Source organism: Aethalodelphis obliquidens, unplaced genomic scaffold, assembly GCF_003676395.1.
Source record: "Aethalodelphis obliquidens isolate GAN/ISIS:26980383/991018 unplaced genomic scaffold, ASM367639v1 scaffold53, whole genome shotgun sequence".
Classification (NCBI taxonomy): Eukaryota; Metazoa; Chordata; class Mammalia; order Artiodactyla; family Delphinidae; genus Aethalodelphis; species Aethalodelphis obliquidens.
Window position 1 is genome coordinate 9,704,127 of NW_020837997.1, and position 15,803 is coordinate 9,719,929.

A 15,803-nucleotide genomic window follows, 5' to 3' on the forward strand; every position below is an offset into this window, starting at 1 on the left:
GAGTTGCATGGGTCACAGTTTTGGAGCCATTCTGTTTAGACCTTCCGTGTCATACCTGGGAGGCCACAGCCTGCACCCATTCTGCCTAATGGAAGAAATGGAACTCTCCAGTGTACATGCTGGGGAAACTGAGGCTCAGAGTTCTGGGATTCAGGGCTGCAGTATAACCCCTGTGCTGTTTCAGCTGGACTTGCTCCCCTGGAGGGCCAGGGGAGTGAGCAGCAAGCAGGGAGTACTTAGTTTCGGAGCAGGTTCCTCTGCTGGTAAAAGGCCAGGGTGGGCTCACACAGGGTGTAATGCATCTCCAGGCGCTGGCAGATGGCCGACTTGCAGTCAGAGGCCCGGCACTCCACCTGGCCCCGGTGCAGCGCTCTCCGGACCATTGTCTCCATGGAGCAGTCAAACACGATGACGAAGTTGGGGGCCTGGCCCACCTAGGCACCCGTGAAGGGGGCTGGGTGAGGAAGAGGCAGGGCGCACTGGCCCCCTGTGCACCCCCGCCCCAGAGATAGGAATCTAGGGTGGTGCGGCCCAGTAAAGAATAACCAGGCCCCTGGGTCCGTTTTACTTTTGGAGTTCCAAGTTTTTATGTGTTTATTTTTTGGACAGGTAGGGCAAAACAACACCACTGGGAAAGGGCGAAGAGTCTCCTTGCTGTTCCCAGGCACCCAGTTTCACCCTCCCTGGAAGCAACCAAGTTCTCTATTTCTTGCGTCTCCTTCCGGAAGTATTTTACGCACTTGCCAGGCAGATCTGGTTCTGATGTTCTTTTTCCTCCTTTTTCATACAGATGGTAAAGACATTGATTTGCCCTTGATTTTATTCACTTAGTAAGCTGGAGGTGGTTGCCCATTGGCACACGAGGAAGTTCCCGATCCTTTTTAATCACTATATAGTATGCCGTTGTGTGGATGTGTTATGGTTTACTTAACTGGTTCCTCGATGGGTATTTAGATTGAAATATCCCTTTTAAGATGGATTTAAGCAGTTTCTCCTTGCCTTCCTCTTGCCTAGACACTTTCATTGGGGAAAGTACAAGAGTTGCCAGCTCACCACTGCGCTGCCTCCCACTGCAGGGAGACCTCCCTGGGTCTCCGAGGCCGCCCACTGTGAGCCCCATCTCCTCCTACTTCCTCCAGAATTTCCTTGCAAAATAGAATCTGTCGGCACTTTAAAACAAAAACACAACCAAGTGGGATTCACTCCAGGAAAGCAAGGATGGTTCGATACAGTTGTGTTAGTATCTTAAGTAAAGAAAAAGTCATATGAGAATTCTCAGAAACACAGAAAGAACAATTTAAAAGACAAAATTCACGCATTCGTGATTTGAAAAAAAAACAACACAACACTCGAAATTGGTAAATATATCCTCAGCCAGCATCTTATTTAATGGAAACTTGCTCTCCTGCTGAAGTTGGGAATAAGATAAAATTGCCCACTCTTATTTGCCTGGCGGCACAGTGGTTAAGAATCCACCCGCCAATGCAGGGGACATGGGTTTGAGCCCTTGTCTGGGAAGATCCCACATGCTGTGGAACAACTAAGCCCGTGCACCACAACTACTGAGCCTGTGCTCTAGAGCCTGTGAGCCACAACTACTGAAGCCCACGTAACTAGAGCCCATGCTCCGCAACAAGAGAAGCCACCGCAAAAAGAAGCCCGCGCACCGCAACGAAGAGTAGCCCCCACTCGCCGCAACTAGAGAAAGCCTGCATGCAGCAATGAAGACCCAGTGCAGCCAAAAATTAATTAATTAATTAATTTAAAAATAATTGCTCACTCTTGACGTTATGACTTAGTAAGATATGAGAGGATTAGCTAAAGCAACGAGATAAAAGAAAACAATGGGAGAAATCCGAATTGGAAAGGAGGAGATAAAATCATGTCTGTTTGCAGATGGTGTGATTCTATTTCTGGAAAACTCACGAAAATCAACAAACTAGTACAGACTTCAGAGAATTTGATAAAGTAACCGGATGTAGTATTAACATACAGAAGCCTACACGTATATGAAAATCACCAGTTAGAAATAAGAAAGAAGGCCCCGTTTACAGTAACATTACAAGCAACCAAAAAAATATATGTATAAAACACTCAGGCAAAACTTTTCCCAAAACTGTGCACTGCCTTTAAAGGAAGATCTTTAAGGAAAACTTAGGTAAAATATTCCTAAGTGACTCAAAAGGAGACTGGAACAAAAGGAAGAGATACATGTTCTTGGGTAGGAAGACTCAAGGTTACAAAGCAGTCAGGATGTTTCTAAATGAGTTTATAATCTTGATGTGATCCAAATGTGATTTTTTTTAGTGGAGATGGATTGATTCTAACATTCGTCTACAAAAATAAGCAGGACTATCCAGGAAAAACAAGGCAAAGAAAAGCAATGGGCGTTGGAGGTGGGGAAGGGGGCATCCAACCTACCAGATATCAAAACATGGTAAAGCCGCCATCCTTAAACCAGTGCACAGGTGGACAGACAGACCCCTGGAACAGAATGGCAAGTCCAGACTCGGGTGAATATGGAAAGTTGGTATGTGGCTGGGGTGCCACCTCAAGTCAATGGAGAAAGGACAGACTTTTAAATAAATGGTGTGGGGAAAACTGTATTCACCATTTGGAATCCTTACCAAATTTCCCCAACTAGGATATGTTCCAATGGATCACAGACATAAATGTAAGAAATAAAACTATACAAGTACTAAAGAAACCATGGATGAATTAATTACCTTATAACCTGGGATTGAGAAAAAAAACAACCATGATGTCTCAAAATTCAGGAGAAATAACAGAAAATATTGATAAGTTGGATGAAAGTTTTAAAAATAATTTCTGCATGTGAAAGAGGCACAATAGGGAGTCCCTGGCAGTCCAGAGGTTAGGACTCAGAGCTTTCACTGCCATGGCCCTGGGTTAAATCCCTGGTCAGAGAACTAAGATCTCACAAGCTGTGCCACGTGGCAAAAAAGAAAAAAAAAAAAAAAGGCACAATAAATCAAGGTCAAAAAAAAATTGACAAACTGAACTGGGGGGAAAATTTGCAAACCATATCACAAACAGCTAATATACAAAGAGTTTCTAAAAATCAAGAAGAAAAAGACCAACAGTCCACTAGGGGGGAGAAAAAGGGAGCAAAAGATGTAAAGACTGCACCAAAGAAGAAGTGAAAATGGCCCTAGAACTTTGGAAAAGATGCCCAACCTCATTCATCATAAGAGAAATGCCCATTTAAAACCACCGAAATACCATTTCACACCTAAGCAGGTTGACAAATGGCTAGTGGCAATGCGGAACAAAGAGGAGAGTGATGCCATCAATCAAAATTATTGACACATTTCTCTTTAACCCCGCAATTCCACTCCTGAGAACCCATCCTAAAGACGCTAGCAAAAATAAGCGCTACATGAAGGTGATTGAGTGGGGCATCGTTGATAGTGGGAAAAGATTGTGAACGGCTTGCTGTCTGTGGGCCGTCAGAGGAGTAAACAGTGGCGCTGCCACACAGCGGAATTCTGGTTGTAAAATGGGGCAAGGAAGAGGAGGACTTCTTGACACTGATGTGACATCTTCAGGGTATATCTGAACATTAAAAAAAGGAAGCCTGCTATATGTGGAATGCTACTTTCTGTGTGCAGAGGGACACACACAAGCACGCACACGGTTTATATTTGCAAAAAGGACAATCCAAAAATTAAAACGGTTGCCTGCAGGGAAAGGAGAGCACAGTTTGGGGTGGGGGTGGATCTACCTTTTTATGTGACTTTGACTTTGGAATCATTACATGTGGTGCAAATACAAATTTTTAATTTAAAAAAGCAATCCCCGGGACTTCCCTGGTGGCGCAGTGTTTAAGAATTCACCTGCCAGTGCAGGGTACATGGGTTCGATCCCTGCTCCAGGAAGATCCCACATTGCCGTGGAGCAACTAAGCCTGTGCGCCACAGCTACTGAGCCTGCGTGCTGCAACTACTGAAGCCCGCGCACCTATAGCCAGTGCTCTGCAACAAGAGAAGCCACCACGATGAGAAGCATGCACACCGCAACAAAGAGTAGCCCCCCGCTCACCACTACTAGAGAAAGGCCACGTGCAGCAACGAAGACCCAACATAGCCAAAATTAATTAATTAATTAAAAAAAAAGCAATCCCTAAACATCGAAAGCCAAGGTGAAATGAACGAACCCATGTGTCAATGTCACGCTGCAACTACACACAGAAAATAATTATCTCAAGGGACCCAGTGTTTTTGTGGTATGTCCACAGTGGGACCTATTGTAAAGGAAAACCAGAGCTGCAAACAGATCTTCCTTTGGTAGTTTTATTCTCAGTAGTTAAAATCGGTATGTTATTTGGAAACTATTTTGCATCTAATGGAATAATGCAAATGACAACGTCAGTGGTTTTAGGAAGCAGATTTTTTAGGGAAAAGAGAAGTAAAACACTGTGACATTAAGTGTGAGCTGGAAATAACAGTAGAACTTGTGATTTTTTTTTTTCCTTTCAAAAGTCTGTGTTTCCTAGCTCTGTCCACTGGAAAGGCCTGGAAATGATGACCACCCGGCAGCAATGAGTACCCCTGGCACCCAGATGGGACACCACTGAAAAAGGGCCTTCATGGAGAAATGGCCGATTCCAGAGCTGGACCGGAAATGTGAAGGGGCGGGGGGCGGGTGTGAAGTCTTGTGCAGTAAGAAAGCAAGAGGGTGAGTGTGAAATGGGGCTGTGTCCAGAGGATGCTATGCAATGTGAGAGGGCTACTTTTGGCCAGAGATGGGACAGCTTGAGCAACAACAAAAAAGAAGACTGGGGCTTCCCTGATGGCACAGTGGTTAAGAATCTGCCTGCCAATGCAGAGGACACGGGTTCGAGCCCTGGTCCAGGAAGATCCCACATGCCACGGAGCAACTAAGCCATGCGCCACAACTACTGAGCCTGCGCTCTAGAGCCCATGAGCCACAACTACTAAGCCCGCGTGCCACAACTACTGAAGCCCACATGTCTAGAGCCTGTGCTCCACAACAAGAGAAGCCACTGAAATGAGAAGCCCGTGTACCGCAATGAAGAGTATCCCCCGCTCACCACAACTAGAGAAAGCCTGGGTGCAGCAATGAAGACCCAACGCAGCAATCAATCAATCAATCAATAAATAAATCTATTACAAAAAAAGAGTGATTATCGCCATCATCAGAAAGACTACATGGGGCTTCCCTGGTGGCGCAGTGGTTGAGAATATGCCTGCCAAAGCAGGGGACATGGGTTCGAGCCCTGGTCTGGGAAGATCCCACATGCCGCGGAGCAGCTGGGCCCGTGAGCCACAACTACTGAGCCTGCGCGTCTGGAGCCTGTGCTCGGCAACAAGAGAGGCCACGATAGTGAGAGGCCTGCACACCGCGATGAAGAGTGGCCCCTGCTTGCCGCAACTAGAGAAAGCCCTCGCACAGAAACAAAGACCCAACACAGCCAAAAATAAATAAATAAATATATTTTTTAAAGGGCTTAATACATTAAAAAAAAAAGACTACAAACAATAAATGCTAGAGAAGGTATGGAGAAAAATGAACCCTCCTACACCATTAGTGGGAACGTAAATTGGTGCAGCCGGTATGGAAAACAGTATGGAGGTTCCTTAAAAAACTAAAAATAGAACTACCATATGATCTAGCAATCCCACCCCTGGGCATATACCTGGAGAAAACTCTGATAAATGCACCCCAATGTTCATAGCAGGACTGTTACGTAGCAACCAAGACATGGAAGCAACCTAAGTGTCCATCAACAGAGGAATAGATGAAGAAAATGTGGGGCTTCCCTGGTGGCGCAGTGGTTGAGAGTCTGCCTGCTGATGCAGGGGATGCGGGTTCGTGCCCCGGTCCTGGAAGATCCCACGTGCCGCGGAGCGGCTAGGCCTGTGAGCCATGGCCGCTGAGCCTGCGCGTCTGCAGCCTGTGCTCCGCAATGGGAGAGGCCACAACAGTGAGAGGCCCGCGTACCGCAAAAAAAAAAAAAAAGAAAGACAATGTGGTACCTATATATATACACAATAGAATATTACTCAGCCATAAAAAAGAACAAAATAATGCCATTTGCAGCAACATGGATGGATCTAGAGATTATCATACTAAGTGAAATAAGTCAGACAGAGAAAGACAAATATATGATACCATTCATATGTGGAATCTAATTTTTTAAAAATGACACAAATGAACTTGCTTACAAAACAGAAACAGACTTACAGATGTCGAAAACAAACTTATGGTACCAAAGGGGAAATGTGGCAGGGAGGGATAAATCAGGAGCTTGGGATGAACACACACACACTACTATATATAAGATAGATAACCAACAAGCACCTACCGTGTAGCACAGGGAACTCTACTCAATATTCTGTGATAACCTATATGAGAGAAGAATCTGAAAAAAAATGAATATATGTATGGGTATAACTGAATCACTTTGCTGTACACCTGAAACTAACACAACATTTTAAATCAACTATACTTCAATAAAAAATTTTTTACAAAGACTAATTGAAGCACTTTAAATACACAGAGATGCTTGAGTTGGTAAGGATGAGAGAGAACAAAACGAAGGAAGACCAAATAACGAACCTCACGGTCACCATCGGAAATGAGTAGTACACCCAACCTCAGTCTGAAAATGGGCCCTGGTAGGGGAGAAGATAAGCATGTATCCCACCTGTCTGGTAGGAACTATATTTCAGGATAACCAGACAGCCCTGGTTGAGGAAGGACATTTCTTCTTTAGGGAAGAATTCCAGCTAATTGATGTGGGGGGAAAATGACTAGAAGAGAAACGTACAGCTTTCGAATTGATTCAGAATATGAATTAATTGATGCCAACAACGAATGAAACTGTAAGATAAGAGGCCGACAGGACATGTTACAGCAGCGCCTAGCTGACCCTGGACCAGTTTGTGAGGGCTGCCACACCAAGGACCAGAGACCAGGTGACTCCAACCACAGAAATTCCATGTCCTCACAGTCTTGGAGACTGGACATCTGAGATGGAGGTGCTGGCAGGGTGGATTCCTCCGGCTGCCTCTCCTTGGCTTGTAGATGGCCGTTTTCTCCCTGTGTCCTCACACAGTCACTCCTTTGTCTGTGTCCTAATCTCCTCTTCTTATAAGGACACCAGTCATATTGGGTTAGGACTGATCTTGAGGACCTTTTAATGTAATCACCTCTTTAAAGACCCATCTCCAAATCCAGTCACATTCTGAGGTCCTGGGAGTTAGGGCCTCAACATATGGATTTGGGGGCGGGGGACACAGTTCAGCCCATAACAGATCACTTACTAAGAGCAGGGCAACCGGGCATGAAGGAGCCTCCTTCCTGAATGATGCAGTACAAGCAAGGTATTGAACCACAGTGCTCTACACCAAACTCACACTGAATTGGACAGAAAAGAACTGCAAGCACAACACGCATTCTGTTTTCCCCACTTTCCCAAGTTCACTGCCTGGGCCCTGGTGAACATTCAAACACCTGGGTCCTCTTAAATAACACATTGAAACACATGGGAAAAAACCAACTATGGCAAAGAGACAACTAAACATTGTGTGCTATCCGATAGGAGTTCACATCACCACCTATGAAGCGCACTTGAAAAAATGGAATCTAAGTTCCGAGCCAGACTCTAGACATGCTACCAATTCACAGGCCACATAGAGGAGAGGGGAGCATGATAAGAAAACAAAAAACACTCTGCAATCAGCAAAATCCCTGCTGTGCAAAATAAAGAGAACCAAAGACTAGGTTTCTTCAATAAATAAAAAGAGACGGGACTTCCCTGGTGGTCCAGCGGTTGAGATTCCACGCTCCCATTGCAGGGGACCCAGCTTCCAACCCTGGTCAGGGAACTAGATCCTGCACGCCTGCCACAACTAAAGAAAAAGATCTCACATGCTGCAGCTAAGACCTGACACAGCCAAACAAACAAATAAATAAAATTTATTTTTGAAAATAGGTTTTAAAAATAGAGATGGAAGGAGCATAAAGCACGTTTACGCTACACTGTAGTCTATTAATCAATATTTTTGAAAATAAGTTTAAAAAAATAAGAGGGATGGAAGGAGTATAAAGCACGTTTACACTACGCTGTAGTCTGTTAGGTGTGCCATAGCATCATGTCTTTTAAAAATGTACATACCTTCATTTAAAAATACGTTCTTGCTAAAAAATGCTAATCATTGCGCCTTCAGCGAGTCGTAATCTTTTTGCTGGTGGAGGGTCTGGCCTCTATGGCTGCTGACTGATCAGGGTGATGGTTGCTGACGGCTGGGGTGGCTGCCGCGATTTCTTAAAATAAGACAACAGTGAACTCTGCTGCATCAATTGACTCTTCCTTTTTTTTTGCGGTACGCGGGCCTCTCACTATTGTGGCCTCTCCCGTTGCGGAGCAACAGGCTCCGGACGCGCAGGCTCAGCGGCCATGGCTCACGGGCCCAGCCGCTCCGCGGCATGTGGGATCTTCCCGGACCGGGGCACGAACCCAGGTCCCCTGCATCGGCAGGCAGACTCCCAACCACTGCGCCACCAGGGAAGCCCCTGACCCTTCCTTTTATGAACCATTTCTCTGTAGCGTGCTGTGCTATTTGATAGCATTTTACCTGCAGCAGAACTTCTTTCAAAACTGAAGTCAATCCCCTCAAACCCTGCCGCTGCTTTATCAACTGAGTTTCTGTCATATCCTAAATCCTTTGTTGTCATTGCAACAATCGTCACTGCGTCTTCACCAGGGGTAGCTTCCATCTCCAGAAACCACTCTCTTTGCTCATCCATAAGAAGCAACTCCTCACCTGTGAAAGTTTTATCCTGAGATTTCAGCAGTTGTCCCATCTTCAGACTCCACTTCTAATTCTAGTTCTCTTGCTGTTTCCACAGCATCTGCAGTGACTTCCTCCACTGAAGTTTTGAACCCCTCAAAGTCATCCATGAGGGTTGGAATCAACTTCTCCCAAATTCCTGTTAGTGTTGATATTTGACCTCTTCCCACAAATCATGAATTTTCTTTTCTTTTCTTTTTTTTTTTTGGCTGTGTCTTGAGGTATGTGGAACTACCCCAACCGCGGATCGAACCCATGCCCCCTGCAGTGGAAGCACGGAGTCTTAACCACTGGACCACCAGGGAAGTCCTCATGAATGTTCTTAATGGCATGTAGAATGGTGAATCCTTTCCAGAATGTTTCCAACTGACTTCAGAGGAATCACTATCTATGGCAGCTATAGCCTTACAAAATGTATTTCTTAAAGAATGAGACTTGAAAGTTGAAATGATTCCTTGATCCATGGGCTGCAAAATGGATGTTATGTTAGCAGGCATGGAAACAACAGGAATCTCCTTGACCATCGCCATCAGAGCTCATGGGTGACCAGGTGTATTGTCAATGAGCAGTAATATTTTGAAAGGAACCTTTTTTTCTCAGCAGTAGGTCTCAACAGTGGGCTTAAAATACTCAGTAAACCATGTTGTCAGCAGATGTGCTGTCATCCAGGCTTTGTTGTTCTATTTACAGAGCACAGGTAGAGTAGATTGGGCATAATTCTAAAGGGCCCTAGGATTTGGGGAATGGTAAATGAGCATTGGCTTCCACTGAAAGTCACCAGCTGCATCTTGTTAGCTGACATCCCTAACAAGAGAGCCAGCCTGACCTTTGAAGCTTGGAAGCCAGGCATTGACCTCGCCTGTCTAGCTATGAAAGTCCTAGATGACATCTTCTTCCAATAATAGAAGGCTGTTTTACCCACACTGAACATCTGCTTAGTGTAGCCACCTTCCTGAATGGTCTTAACTAGATCTCCTGGAGAACTTGCTGCAGCTTCTACACCAGCACTTGCTGCTTCCCCTTGCACTTTGATGTCATGGAAACGGCTTCTTTCCTTAAACCTCATGAACACAGCTCGGCTGGCCTCACACTTTTCTTCTGCAGCTTCCTCACCTCTCTCAGCCTTCAAAGAACTGAAGAGAGTTAGGGCCTTGCCCTGGATGAGGCTTTGACTTAACGGAATGTTCTGGCTGGTTTGATCTTCTATCCAGACCACGAAAACTTCCTCCATATTAGCAGTGAGGCTGTTTCACCTTCGTATCATTCACGTATTCACTGGAGTAGCATTCTTAACCTCCTTCAAGGACTTGTTCTTTTCACAACTTGGCTAACCGTTCGGCACGAGAGGCCCAGCTTTCAGCTTATCTCAGCCTTTGACATGCCTTCCTCCCTAAGCTTCATCGTTTCTAGCTTTTGATTTAAAGTAAAGGACATACGACTCTTCCCTTCACTTGAACACTTGGAGGCCATTGTAAGGTTACTAACCGATCTGATTTCAATACTGTTGTGTCTCAGGGAATAGGGAGGCCAGAGGAGAGGGAGAGGGATGGGGGAACAGCCGGTCAGTGGAGCAGTCAGAACACACACAACGTTCATTGATTAAGTTTGCCGTCTTATATGGGTGCAGTGCACGGCACCCCAAAGCAATTACTACAATAGTAACATCAAAGATCACTGATCACAGCTCATCATAACAAATATAATCATAATGAAAAAGTTTGAAATATTGCGAGAATTACCAAAACGTGACACAGAGATACGAACTGAGCAAAAGTTGTTGTGAAAATGGTGCCGATAGACTTGCCCAACGCAGGGTTGCCACAGACCTTCGATCTGTGAAAAAATGTAATAAAGCAAAGAGCATCAAACTGAGGTCTGCCTGTAGATGAAAAGGACAGAGACAAAGCAACCCATCGCAGTGGGCCAACCTTACTTAAATCCCGATTAAAACAAGATGTGAAAAGAAAAAGATTTTGAGGTGTTCACGGGAATTTGCATAATGATTGGTTATTTGATGACACGAAGGATATTAAGGTGTAATAACAGAAGCGTGATACCATTTTACAAAAGTCTTTATCTTTTAGGAAATATATACTAGAATATTCATGGATTAAAAAGAAAAGCACATGGGATTGACGTATATACACCAATATGTATAAAATAGATAACTAATGAGAACCTGCTGTATAAAAAAAAAAGCACAAAATGGATGGAACCTGAATCTATTGTAAGAACGCCTGTCGTTAACTTTCAGTGTACAGCGCCAATGAGGAATGGAAGGAGACAAATAATGCCTGTGGGACAGTCGCAAGGATGAGAGTTTGTACAAGACAAATGACCCGGAGTCTTCAACGAGTCAAGGGCAGGAGGGAAGCAGGGAGGGAGGACTGTCCGCCTTGGAGTAGGAGACGCCCGGTGAGGACCTCGTTTTACTCATAACTCTGACCAGCTGGGAATCAAAGAGACATTTTTCAGCTGTGGGGGAAATGCAGCTGTGGATGGGGGGGGGCATCGGGTAGTCTCAAGGGATTCACATTAATCATCTGAGATGCTGTTGGGTGAGGAAACGCTCATAATGGGATTCGGGATGGGCTTCAGAACACATAATTGGCAATCTTGACGTTTGGCACCGATAAAGTAAGTGTGGCCAAACCATGATCATGTGGGACTTCCCTGGAGGTCCAGTGGTTAAGACTGCGCTTTCACTGCTGAGGGCCCGGGTTCGATCCCTGGTTGGGGAACTAAAATCCCATAAGCTGCACAGAGTGGCCAAAAAAACCAAAAAACACTCTTTTAAGCCAGAGCCCCATTTATCTTCATTTTGTCACTTCTGAGAGCCACACAGTTACCAAAGAAAAGCATGTCTCCTGTTCCTCTTAGTGTGAAGCCACCATGCAAGCAGGACCCTAAATGGGCCTCTGTGAAGGAGAGGGAGAGGGTGGGTATAGGGGGGATGGCGGGGGGCACAGAGGGCACATCCCGTCCACATGGTGAAAATCGTGGCCTCTATCCTGGCTTGGCCACCTAAATGGTGTGACCCGGGCAAGCTCCCGGATCCCTCAGTGAAAAAAGCAGGGTGCTGACTGTGCGGGCGCCTGGAACGTTCCAGAAGATCAGAGTTCATCTGTGCAGAGGGTCGAGACCAGCTCCGGGCTGGTAAAAAGCTCTGGAGGAGTTCACACTGCTGTTGCCATGGGGATGTGCAGGCCCCTGTGTTGCCAAGTCAGATGTTTTTCAACAGAAGCTGGGAGTTTTGATGTGGCATCTCTGGATTTTTGAAATTTAAAACAAAAAAAGTGTCAAACGCCGAAGAGTCCAAACTGAACATATCGGTGGATTCCATGGGGCCCGAGGGCCAGGAGTTTGTAGCCTCTGCCCTGATGCTTTGCAGCCACTTGGGGAGCCCATCCAGCTGGCATGGGTGACCGGGTGCCTACTTTAGGCCAGGCGCTGGCCTGGCGCTGAGCCAGTCATTAGCCTGGTCTTTGCCCGCCCGGCTCCCAGACCAGGAGAGGGAGCCCAGTATTTGCCGTTTACCTTCGTCCCAGGGAGCCCGACAGAATTGCTTTAGTGGAGGTGCGCACAGAGGGCGGGGCCCCACCGACAGCCCCTCCCAGCCCCTGTCGGCGCCCCGCTACGCCACGACCTTTGTCTGATTCCCTCCCCCGTGCCTGAATGTGTTTCTGCTGGCATCCAGCAAGTCCCAGGAAAGCCCGGAGGCCCCCAGCCTGCCGCAGTTTCTCTCTTCCTACTCAGGTGTCCGGATGGATGACTTTTCATGATGTTGGTCTTGCGCGTCTGGCTCAGCTCAGCACTGCACAGGGGTCCCCCCTGGACCCCCCAAACTGAAGTAGCCCACTCGCACGTCTCCAGATGCCATTCTGTGTCCTGTTCTTCGCTGCACTTACCGCTACCAGAAATGTGTTTTGTACGGAACGTGTTGCTGGTCCCTGTCTGCTGCATCCTAACAGCAGGGACCCCATGTGTCTGGTGAAGTCCAGAGGACTTAGCTTGTCCTCAAGAACTATTTCGGGCACAGGAGGTTAAATAAATAGATGAACGGAGAGTTACATTCCATCTTTACGGCTCAGAAATGATGCTAAATCCACCTGCCACTCAGTGGGCAAATAGTTTGTTTACCGGGCGCCAGGGACTGTGCGGGGAGATGTTAAAATGACTTTGTCCACGACTTCCCCAGCGGTCCAGTGGTTAGGACTCTGCGCTTCCACTGCAGGGGGCACAAGTTCGATCCCTGGTTGGGGAACTAAGATCCCGCATGCTGTGCGGTGCAGCCAAAAACACCAAACCCAAACCAAACAAAATGACTTTGTCCCCACCCTCGGAGAACTCACCAGCTCTTCACCCGGGTTCTAGATGCTTCCAACAATCTCCTCACTGTCCCCTAGATAACGCAAAACTCCATTTCCCTGTCAACAACTCCTCTCCCCCGGGGTCTTGCCCCTTCAGATCTCCATCCAAGGTGGGGAGGAGACCCGGCTTCGCACCCTCGCAGGTGTTGGGGTCACTCACAATGTGCTCAAACTCCTTGGCTTGCCTCAGCTCCCGGGGGAAGCCGTCAATGAGGAAGCCCCGGCTGTCCAGGAAGGACAGCATGTGGTCACTGATCATATCAAGGATATGACACCCTGGGGAGGGAAGGGGAGGCTGCATTCGGGGCTCAGGGCCCCTCACCTGCAAGGTCACCTTGGCAAGTTCTGGTGTATTTGGGGGAACACCCACTGCTGGGGTCTCTGGAAGCACTTTTTTTTTTTAATTTTTATTTATTTTTGGCTGTGTTGGGTCTTCGTTGCTGCGCGCGGGCTTTCTCTAGTTGCGGGGAGCGGGGGCTACTCTTCGTTGTGGTGCGCGGCCTTCTCATTGCGGTGGCTTCTCTTGTTGCGGAGCACGGGCTCTAGGCGTGCGGGCTTCAGTAGTTGTGGCTCGCTGGCCCTTAAGCACAGGCTCAGTAGTTGTGGCACACGGGCTTAGCTGCTCTGCAGCATGTGGGATCTTCCCGGACCAGGGCTTGAACCCGTGTCCCGTGCATTGGCAGGCGGATTCTTAACCACTGCGCCACCAGGGAAGCCCTGGAAGCACTTCTGAGAACGAGGCTCGGCCACGGTCCTCTGGGCGGGTGTCTGCTACACGCCAGGCTTGCTGGGCTCGTTTGCTCATCACTGTCAAGAGGAACTGGGGTGACCTCCATCTTACAGTGAGGAATCGGGGGCAGAAGGGGCCACTGACATACAGGCCCGGGGTCACAAAGGGAATAAATACTAGCTAAGTTTACTGAGCATTTCTTAAGGGCCGGGAACTCTGCCAAGCGCTTTATAGGAACGACATCACCTGACCCACACCCCAGCCTTCTGCTGGGGGTCCAGCTGCTCTCACATTTTACAGTTGAGGACACAGAGGCTCAGGGCAGCAAAGCAGCAGCCAGTGGCCCCAGACTTTGAGGCCCCTTGGCTTCCACAGGGCCTTCCCGGGAAGCTCCTCCCGATGTATGCCCTTCATCCCTCTGCCCCCGCACCCGGGACCTCTCACTGTGGGCACCAGGAGCCCCTTCAGCATGACGTCATGAATCTTCGGGCCCTGCCGGGTGCCTTGTTGGGCCTTCTGCCACAGCAGCTGGCCCAGCCCCATGTGGCAGAAGCCGTACTTGTTCGCCATGTTCTTGCACTGTGTCTCTTTGCCGCAGCCTGGGCCGCCCATCACGAAGATGATCAGGGAGGACTTGAGGATGTCTGCAGTGCCCAGGCAGGAAGGAGGGAGAGGGGTTGGTGCCTGTAGGGGCCAGCGAGCGGGCACCACGGTGACTGTGTCCACAGCTCAGTGTGTGTACTTGGTGACACCGGACACAGGTCTGCTGGCAGAACTACTTCTGCCCTAGGGTGGCATCTGGGGGTGTGGGTCCACGCCCAGTGGTATATCCAGGCATGGCGCACATTAGTGCTGCTGCGGGTTGTGTGGATGAGGATGGGAACCCAAGCAGTCCAGGCCCTTTGCACGCAGCATATCCTTGAAGCGTCACAACGGCCCCATCATCCCATTTTACAGCTGAGGAAACTGAGGCTCAGAGAGGGGCAGGGACTTGACCATCCCTCCCGTCTCACCCGTTTCCCGTCTACTTTTACTGCATTCCAGCCCAGTGGAATTGGCTGTCCCTTGAACTCATCACCCTGCTGCTGTCATACCCACCCCCGCTCACCGCTCCCCACCCCTGGAATTCCCTACCCTAGTTCCCTTCAGGACACAGCTCACCCATCAGGTCTTCTCTAAGCTCTGCCCAAAGAGCCTCCCACTCCATCATTCCCAGTCTTTTTTAATAAATTTATTTATTTATTTTTGGCTACGCTGGGTCTTTGTTGCTGTGCGCAGGCTTTCTCTAGTTGCAGAGAGGGGTGGCTACTCTTTGTTGCGGTGCGTGGGCTTCTCATTGTGGTGGCTACTCTTTGTTGTGGAGCATGGGCTCTAGGAACGCGGGCTCAGTAGTTGTGGCTCGCGGGCTCCAGAGCGCAGCCTCAGTAGCTGTGGCGCACGGGCTTAGTTGCTCCACGGCATGTGGGATCTTCCCGGACCAGGGCACGAACCTGTGTCCCTTGCATTGGCAGGCAGATTCTTAACCACTGCGCCACCAGGGAAGTCCCTCATTCCCAGTCTTAGAATCCCATTCCCTCCAGCAATGGCCACGATCAGTAAAGACTCTGCCTGTTTACTTGTTCTTGTCTCCCCAGCCAGACTCTGTACTCCATGAGGACAGGGTCTATCTGTCTTTCTCGTCCCTATATTTCTAGTAGTTGGCATGGTTTCTGACATATCGTAGTGGATGAGGAATAGATGAATGTCCGTAACTATCAGACACATCTATGGAGTGCTGTAGTCTATGATGCAGTTTTGTGGTCTTGCTTCCCTCCCCTTTTTCTTAGCCAACTCCTAGTTTAAACCTTCCCTCTTCCCTGAGCC

General features: G+C 47.9%; 1 protein-coding gene across 1 annotated transcript; it reads right to left on the reverse strand.

The window, feature by feature from the left end:
• Nucleotides 1-64: 64 nt before the first annotated feature.
• Nucleotides 65-15,193, reverse strand: LOC113608653 (adenylate kinase isoenzyme 1). Its single transcript, XM_027085322.1, has 2 exons — nucleotides 14,385-15,193; nucleotides 65-434 (listed from the first exon to the last, which is right to left on the reverse strand). Exons 1-2 carry the CDS (start codon nucleotides 14,550-14,552, stop codon nucleotides 237-239), a joined length of 366 nt encoding a protein of 121 aa, XP_026941123.1. The 5' UTR covers nucleotides 14,553-15,193; the 3' UTR covers nucleotides 65-236.
• Between the last annotated feature and the right edge of the window lie 610 nt (nucleotides 15,194-15,803).

Excerpts from the sequence above, each read along its gene's own strand:
- LOC113608653 (XM_027085322.1), bottom strand. The coding sequence starts at position 14,552 with ATGGGCGGCCCAGGCTGCGGCAAAGAGACACAGTGCAAGAACATGGCG. Across the intron at positions 435-14,384 it reads AGGGGCTCCTGGTGCCCACA|GTGGGCCAGGCCCCCAACTT; the intron begins GTGAGAGGTCCC and ends ACGGGTGCCTAG.